Source organism: Galeopterus variegatus, unplaced genomic scaffold (genome assembly GCF_000696425.1).
Source record: "Galeopterus variegatus unplaced genomic scaffold, G_variegatus-3.0.2 Scaffold1944, whole genome shotgun sequence".
NCBI lineage: Eukaryota > Metazoa > Chordata > Mammalia > Dermoptera > Cynocephalidae > Galeopterus > Galeopterus variegatus.
In genome coordinates this window covers 270210-278965 of record NW_007728055.1, presented here as the reverse complement: position 1 = coordinate 278965, position 8756 = coordinate 270210, and the positions used below count along the sequence as shown (strand labels likewise).

General features: G+C 33.8%; 1 protein-coding gene across 1 annotated transcript in view; it reads right to left on the bottom strand.

Moving 5' to 3' along the window:
* Positions 1-4014: 4014 nt before the first annotated feature.
* SYCP2 (synaptonemal complex protein 2) overlaps positions 4015-8756 on the bottom strand; it is a 59273-nt gene continuing 54531 nt past the window's right edge. The window contains exons 36-42 of the mRNA XM_008579701.1: positions 8104-8228; positions 6456-6550; positions 6258-6357; positions 5846-5904; positions 5605-5683; positions 5442-5498; positions 4015-4471 (exon numbers count right to left, since the gene is read on the bottom strand). Of these exons, the coding sequence (XP_008577923.1) occupies positions 4394-4471; positions 5442-5498; positions 5605-5683; positions 5846-5904; positions 6258-6357; positions 6456-6550; positions 8104-8228 (593 nt within the window). The 3' untranslated portion in view covers positions 4015-4393. The remainder of the gene's footprint in view (positions 4472-5441; positions 5499-5604; positions 5684-5845; positions 5905-6257; positions 6358-6455; positions 6551-8103; positions 8229-8756) is intronic.

Genomic DNA, 8756 nt, shown 5'->3' with positions numbered 1-8756 from the left:
TGATCTTGTATCTTGCAACTTTGCTGAATTTCTACTAGCTCTAATAAGTTTTTTGTTGATTCTGTAAGATTTCCTATACATAAGATTAAATTATCTGTGAGGAGAGTTTTATGAGGGTACTTCAAAAAGTTCATGGGAAAGTGGAATTGAAAGATAATATGAATCTTTCCATTAACTTTTTGAAGACCTCACCATACTTTTCCCTTACTTGGATGTCTTTTATTTCATTTTCTTACCTAATTGCTCCGGCTAGAACTTCCAGTACAGCGTTGAATACAAGTGGTAAAAGCAGGCATCCTTGTCTTGTTCCTGGTCTTGGGGGGGGTGGGGCAGGAAACTTTCAGTCTTTTGCCATTGTATATGAACTAAGCTACGAGTATCTCATACACTTTATCATGTTGAGGAAGTTCCTTTCTATTTATTTTTTTGAGTGTTTTTATTATAAAAGGGTACTGGATTTTGTCAAATGCTTTTTGTGCATCAAATGATCATGTATTCTTTCCCCTCATTCTATTGTGTATTACATTGATTTCATATGTTGAATCACCATTGCATTCCTGGGATAAATCCCATTTGGTGATGATGTGGAATCCTTATAATGTGCTGCTGGACTTGATTTGGTATTTTGTTGAGAGTTTTTGCATCTATATTTATAAGGAATATTGTTCTGTAGTTTTCTTGTGATGCCATTGTCTAGATTTGATATTAAGGTAATGCTGACCTCACAGAATGAGTTATGAACGTTCTTACCTCTTCTACTTTATGGGACAGTTTGAGAAGTACTGGTGTTAATTCTTTAAATGTTTGGTAGAATTCTATGTTGGGACATTTTTGATTACTAATACAATCTCGTTATTTGTTATAGCTCTGTTCAGATCTTCTTTTTCTTCTTTAGTCAATATTGGTAGTTTGTATTTAGGAATTTATTCATTTCATCTATGTTATCTAATTTATTGGCATGTAAGTATTCATAGACTTCTATAATCCTTTTTATTTCCAAAAGGCCAGTAGTAATGTACCCAATTTTCATTTCTGCTTTTAGTAATTTCAGTCTTCTCTGTTTATCTTAGTATAAATTAAGGTTTGTCAATTTTCTTGAACTTTTCAAAGAACAAATTTTTGGTCTTGGTGATTTTCTCTTTTCTTTTTTTATTGTTTTATTTATCTCTGCTGTAATCTTTATTATTTTTCCTTCTGATAGCTATGAGTTTAGTTTGCTCTTTTTTTCCTAGTTCTTTAAGGTGTGAAGTTAGGTTATTGATTTGGGATCTTTCTTCCTTAAATGTAGGTATTTACAGCTATAAACTTCCCCGAGCACTGCTTTCTCTGTTATCATGTGTTTTTGTATGTTGCATTTTCATTTCCATTTGTCCCAAAGTATTTTCTAATTTCTCTGTGAGTTCTTCTTTGACCCACTGGTTGTTTAAGAGTGTAATGTCAGTGGAGGGTTTTAAGTAAGGGAGTGTGCCATAGTAAGATTTATGCTTTAGCAAGATGATGTTGGCTGCTAAGTGAACAAATGGTTGTGGAAAGGAAAGCGTGAATACTGGAAAGCCATTTAAGAGGCTGTTGAAATTGTCTCTGTGAGAAATGATGTTGACATTGTCAAAGGTAGAGACAAAAATGGCAGAAAATATTCACATGTAGGACATATTTTGGTAGTAGAATTTATAGGAACTGTTGACCAATTTACTATTTGGCTGATGGAAAAAGTAAAACCAGGAATTACTTTTCGGTTTTGGCTTGAATAGTTGGGTAGATGAAAGTGGTGTTTACGGAGATAGGAAGACAAGGTTTCTTTTTTCTTTTTCAGTGGTGAGAAAGAGTGCTGAGGGAGAGAAAACAAGAGTTGTTTTGAGAGCTGAGATGCTTATTAGAACTGTAAATAAGTATTATTATACAGTTTAAACATAAACATCCAAAGTGAAGGCCAAAACTTTTGTACATTTGGGAGTCAACAACACAGAATGGTTATTACATGGAACTGAATGAAATTACCTAAGGAAAAAGTATAGACTGAGGAAAAATGAGAGACTAGGAATAAGGCCCACATTAAAAGGTAAAAGGGAAGCCAAGAAAGAGACAAGGAATGAAAAATACAAGCCAGCTCAGGTTTTAAGCATAAACATCCAAAGTGAAGGCCAAAACTTTTGTACATTTGGGAGTCAACAACACAGAGATGGTTATTACATGGAACTGAATGAAATTACCTAAGGAAAAAGTATAGACTGAGGAAAAATGAGAGACTAGGAATAAGGCCCACATTAAACGGTAAAAGGGAAGCCAAGAAAGAGACAAGGAATGAAAAATACAAGCCAGCTCAGGTTTTAAGTGTGAAATGCCACTAAGAGACTATGTAAGAAAACAGATTAGATTTGGCAGCATAAATCACTAGTGATTTTAATGAAAAATAGTTTCAATGAAATAGAGGCAGAAGCTAGACTGAGGGACGGTAAGGAGCAAACAGAAAGTAAGATGAAATAGTAAATAGAGGAGATTATTTTGATATGTACTCTGAAAAGGTGAGTAGAGAATTACATGGGAAGGGTAGCAGTTAGAGGGGAAGTTGATGTCAAGGGAGGGCCTTATTTATTTTCTTATTTAATAAACAAACAGGCTATGAAAAACAGGAGAGAAAAATCAAAGATAATGGGATTCAGAGCACTAATAGGGTGACTGTCCTTAAATAAAGAGGCAAATCTGCCACTGGAACAAGAAAGAAATCAAAATTGTGCTACTGATGCAGGTAACACGTTAGAATTTAGGGTGAAGATGAGGAAATTATGAAGACTATCAGCTGAAAGGTAAAGAATTAAGGAAAGAAGTATTGGTATGCAATATTATTTTAGAAATATGGTAAAGCCAATTAACTAGGGCAGAGTAAGGATTGTTGAGCAATGCTTACTGCCCATTTTAAGTACGTAGCCATAAATTTAAAGCTTGATTGTATGATATTCCTCCAGTGCTGTTCAGTTGGTAGAATGAAGGCTGCAAATTAGCGGATAAAGTTGACAGGAGGAGAAAGGTCAGGACAGTATCATTTTGGGCTCTGGAATCTAGAATGGATAAGGAAGGAAGAACAGACAAGAGTAACAGGCATAGGGAAAAAGTGGCATAATAAATAGCTTGAGATTACTCTTGAAAGCAAGTTGGAAATACAGAAAGGTCAGGGTAATAAGAAAGTTGGAAAATGAGACTCAGAGGGGCATATCTATTGGTACTAATAAGGTTATAACAGAAAAATTTGGAAGGGCAGGGAAGAAGTATGAACTTGGGATGGATTACATATACATTGAAGTATGGAAATATGTGTAACGTATGATTTAGGAAACTTGTAATCCTGGCTAAGGATGAGGTAAACAGGGAGGTAAGGCACAATGGGATTAGTTCTAAAGTCTCACAGGGGAACATGGAGTTGCAATTCCTGAGTAGTATTTAATATTATAGCAGAGCTGTCACTCTCACTTGGAATATAAACCCTGCTACCCTATCAATAAATCTTAGCTAATGCTAATATTGAATAAAGCTGGCTAAATGAGAAGGGTTTTCTTTTGCTTATCTTGACTAAGAAGCCACTTTTACCCCTGTATTTAAGTACTTGTCTAATTCAAATACTCTGCTACCATTAAATTGGCAAGGGATATTAAGGCTGCTTGGTATTACACTTCAGTTGCCTGACTGGAGAAGAATATTTTGTTTGACCCAGTGTTCACATAATATTTATCCAAGTGAGAAAACATTTATTTAAACTTTAATATGTTGAAGCAAATTAAATGTGTACACATCTTTATAAATTAATGTAGCAAAATATTACAGCAAATACAGGAGCTTAAAAAGTACTTGTCAAACAGCCTGCTTATGAGTTAAAACTTATACAGTGAGTTAAAATATTTAGACAATAGAGTAATTATTTTAGGCCATTTAGTGCCTTCTAATACATGGGAGCCATAACTGAATAAATATCTACAGTAGTGTGCTGAAAGTACAGATCTAACATGCAGGTAAAAAATTTCCTCCCCTTCAAAGTGTGGCTAAATTTTGTACATTCTGAGCTATTAAAGAAAATAGTTTTGTGAGTACAGTTAATAATATTTGCCTAATGCAAATATTACTACAAAAGTAAGCCCATTCCTTTTACAGTTTGATTTCCTGAAACTTTTTCTCTCAAAAAATAAGAGTATTATGTAGACAAAAAAAGTTTTTTGGGCTTAGAATCATATTATAGTGGTTCTTTCTCATCCATAAGAAGATATTCCTTTGAATCTGGGGGTTCCTGCAAAGGTACACTTGCCTGGGTGATGTCTATGTTTCTCTTTGTGGGCAACTCTGTTATTTCCTCAGTTATACACACAAAAAGAATAATTAGCTAAAACATGTTGATAACAACTAGATTTCACACATTAACATTTCTTCCATGAGCCATGAATAATGACATCAGTCCTCTTCGTACATCAAGAAGCTGTTCTTCTTGCTGTGGGCAAGAAAAAAATCAAGCTTCCATTATGGATTCTTTTTAAAACGACCCCTTACATAAGAATATTGGGCATCAGTGTTCATTCTACCCAGTACCCCAGGGTCTAAATCTAGATATCTACAGAATTCTGTGATCATCAATGATATTTGAGATGATCAACTGAGAAAAGACTACCAACCTTTTAAAACCCCAAATCAATGAAATTTAGATTTAGTTTTTAAAGGAAGATAGTAAAATAAAAGTAATCTAGAAAAAAATTTCAACAGATTAACTTAGGTAGCTTCTTGTTTGCCTCAAGCTAAACTAGCTTGGCCACAATATCCTGATCCCCTACTATTTCAGCATAGTGAAGTTCTATTAAAATATTATAAGTATATTAATATACCCTGTATACAAAGATCAGTGCTAAAGTGTATTTCGAAATGCCTTTCATCTTTAAGAAAACACCAAAGACATGTTCACTTAGAGCAGCAGTGCTATCAGTCCCCTCCCAGGTATACTTTTCCCCATAATGCAGCTACTGATCTACTAGGCCTTTGGAAAGTTAACTAATTCTGTCCCCAAATCTAAGTAAATGAAGTCTTGTCCAAGTGGACAATAATTCTTCTACAGCTTTTCTGGGTACTTTATCCTGCCATATCTTCTCCTTCAGAAGGCAGGGCACAACAGAGGCCTGCTGCAGTACACATTGTTTAGAAACAATGCAAATAAATCATTCTTCTAGCTAATTTTTCAACTTGCAAATTGATACTTTTTTTTTCCTTAGGAGGGACTCATTATGAAAATTAACCCTATTCTTTTACTATAAATTAAATAATGGGAGCATATTTAAAGAACTAAAAGTCGCTTGGGTAAACTGCCTCCCAAAAAGAAAAAGAAAGAAAAACCTATGAAAGAATTTCCCATTAAAAGACATGAAAGCATGATTTTTCCATTTGAAAAACCCAAACTTAGATAGTTGATTTACCATTTCCTTAAGAAGCCTGTCTTGCAGCACTTTCATGTTTTCTTTCATCAAACACATCTGTAAAATAAGTAAATATTTCCCTCATGAAATATATTCACTACAAAAAGACAAGTTAGACTAACCAATATCAAGAAAGATTACATATAAAATATAAAATTTATACCTCAGATGTAAAAATAGTTTCTTCATATTCGGTGTTAGAGAAGACATTTTTACCCAAAGAAATTTTCAAAAGATGAAGCCTAACAGGTAAAATAATGAGAGTTACCTTTGTATTTATCAGGAATTCAAATTAAATTGTTATAATATAGTATATATAATTTTAATTTTTCAAATAATATAAACTTATTACTAATTTAAAAATCTAATTTTATAGATTTTAGTCATAAGAATGTCATACTAACCTCTGCTGTTCACTTTTTTGATAAGCACTGAACTTCTGAAATATCTTTTCCCAAAAGTCCTATATTTTAAGATACAAAAATTAGTTATACTTTAAGATGTTTCAAAATTAAAACCTGACAGAATTACTATATTTCTGTTATTCCAGAAATCATACACTCTTTCAGATTAAAAAAAAATCAAAAGTAAATTTTATCAGGATTTCTCCCTTGTTACCAATGATATTCATCATAAACTTAAGTTTGTAATTTAAGTGTGTTTATATGAAGCTGACTAATAATCTGAGATAAAACTAAATTATGTTCTAAAGAACAAAAGCTTTAGATGTGCTATCAAAGCAGAAAGTAAATAAAAGTTTTTCTAAGTTTAGCTCTTTAAAAACAAAGTTTTACAATAATTTTTAAAAGCACACACCACAAATTCCTTCTCCAAATCTTTCAAAGACTGTGAATCTTTCTCAAAATTCTCCATCTCCTCTAGGATTATAAATTGGAATTCATCAAGCTTTTTAATCCTATTAAAGAATCAAAATGAGATTTTAAAAACTATAGCACTCAGAATATGTGAATATATAGCATTCAGAAGTTTTCAGAATATATTTTCATCACAAACCTATACTCCTGAATTTGATGGTTCATTGTTTTCAGATGCTGCTGAGCTGTTTTCCAAGACTGCTTAGTAAAATAATCCACCATTTTATGTCGGATCTGAAAAATACTCATTTTTAACTTTACAGAATAATAATCTGATCAAGACTATATTAAGAACAAAGCCTTTTCCATGAAATGTAAACAACTAGGAAGAATTTAGTAAACTAAGTAAAAAATTAAAAAATCAGTTATTTAAACCTAAGTGTTAGTAAATAAGTTCAGAGCAGTGTCTAATTCAATCAGTAAGGCTTTGACTAAAGGTTGATTTGCTAATTAATTAATTATAAGAACACCACACTGTACAGTATTTACAAAAATGCTAGTGATTATCTTCAAGAGCACGGCCTAAAAGTGACACTCAGAATTATTTTCTTATCATTTTTCACAAAAAATTCACATCTATATGTGAATCTATATTCACATCTAGCCACAGACACATAACAATATATAAATCATGGCTTCTCTATTTAGATTGATCTCGGTCAAAAAAAATCAAAATACAATAAATATACAGAACTTTAAATAATTTCATATTTTTCCTCTGAATAGAAGAAAAGGCAAGTAAGGACATAAAAGAACTGTCTACTCCAAATGTAGGTATGAGAGAGAGAGAGAGATGTATGGAAAAAACATTACCAATGATTAAAAGTTGTTTTAGAAAGCATTTTTGGGGCCGGCCCGGTGGCGCACTGCTACAGTGCGCCACTTGGGAGTGCGGCGGCACTCCCGCTGAGGGTTCGGATCCCACATACAGACTGGTTCCCGCTCACTGGCTGAGCGAGGTGCGGGCGCAACACCGAGGGTTGCGATCCCGTTGCCAGTCCCGGTCCGGTACGGGCGCGACACTGAGGGTTGCGATCCGTTGCCGGACACGAAAAAAGACAAAAAGGAAAAAAAAAAAAAGAAAGCATTTTTGCATACACCATCACATTGTAACCTCAAAAACTAAGGATACATAAATACGGAGCTGGGAGAACAAAGTGAAAGAGGATTTCTCTGACTGCTCTAACTATGATTATTATACTACTCTAACAATGATCTCTGTGAGATTTTTTTAAAGTCTAAAACAGATAAGGCATGAAAAAAATTTGTTTAGGAAAGTAAAAGAAAAATCATAAAAGAGCCAAAATGTTAAAATAAGACAAAAGAGAAAGAACTAGTAAGAAAGAAAGAATATTGGTTAATGCATATTTTAGAAGGGAAACTCAGCTCATGAGATGAGGTTTGTCTTTTTTCGTGTCCGGCAACGGATTGCAACCCTCAGTGTCGCGCCCGTACCGGACCGGGACCGGCAACGGGATCGCAACCCTCGGTGTTGCTCCCACACCTTGCTCAGCCAGTGAGCGGGAACCGGTCTGTATGTGGGATCCGAACCCTCGGCGGGAGCGCCACCGCGCTCCCAAGCGGCACACTGCAGCAGTGCGCCACCGGGCCGGCCCCTGAGATGAGGTTTTTAACCTAATAATTATTCCAATTTTTCACATGAGGAAAGTTGGGTTCACGAACGGGTGTTTATTGCCAAAGGATTAAACAAACCAACAGTCTAGTAGAAAGTGTGGCACACAATTATATTACTTGTATAAATCATAATTTAAACAATGATAACTCACATTAATTTTCCTCTGCAATTCTGAATTGAGCTTCTCACCAATCACTACACTTGAAATTTCACTGTCCCACTTCTCCACAGGAATAGAAAAATCATTTGTTGACAATGGAGATATACTTTCAGACACTAAAAAATGAAGACAATCAGCTAAAGTTAAAATAGGCATTATTATAAATTTAGCCTTGTCATTAGATGGAGAACAAAATCTATCTCATTTTTAGATTCTGTGTGTTATCTAAAGGTTATGAATTCAAAGGCAGCCGTCATTTACTTTTTTTTTTTTTAATTTAAAACCGAGATTAATCTGATTTATAAAAAACCCTTTGGGATGACTATTAAAGCAGAAATGGCAATTTTAAAATGGAGCATTAAAAAAAATTAAAAAATAAAATGGAACATTTTTGGATTATTTTCTGACTACTTCCATGTTGTTATTAACACAAGGTGACACACTAACGCATCAATAAGATCATAGTCTAGTAAAACTTAAATGTGGTAATAAGTGATAGAATGATGAAAATGATCTATGCCTCTTACTACATTACTCATATAAAGTGAACTTTGTGATAAAGCATCATCTGTCTAGGTCTTATCCAAAGTTGTCTTTAAAAAGGAATTTGTTTTCTGAATGGAATCATTCAAATTCTAAGAAGC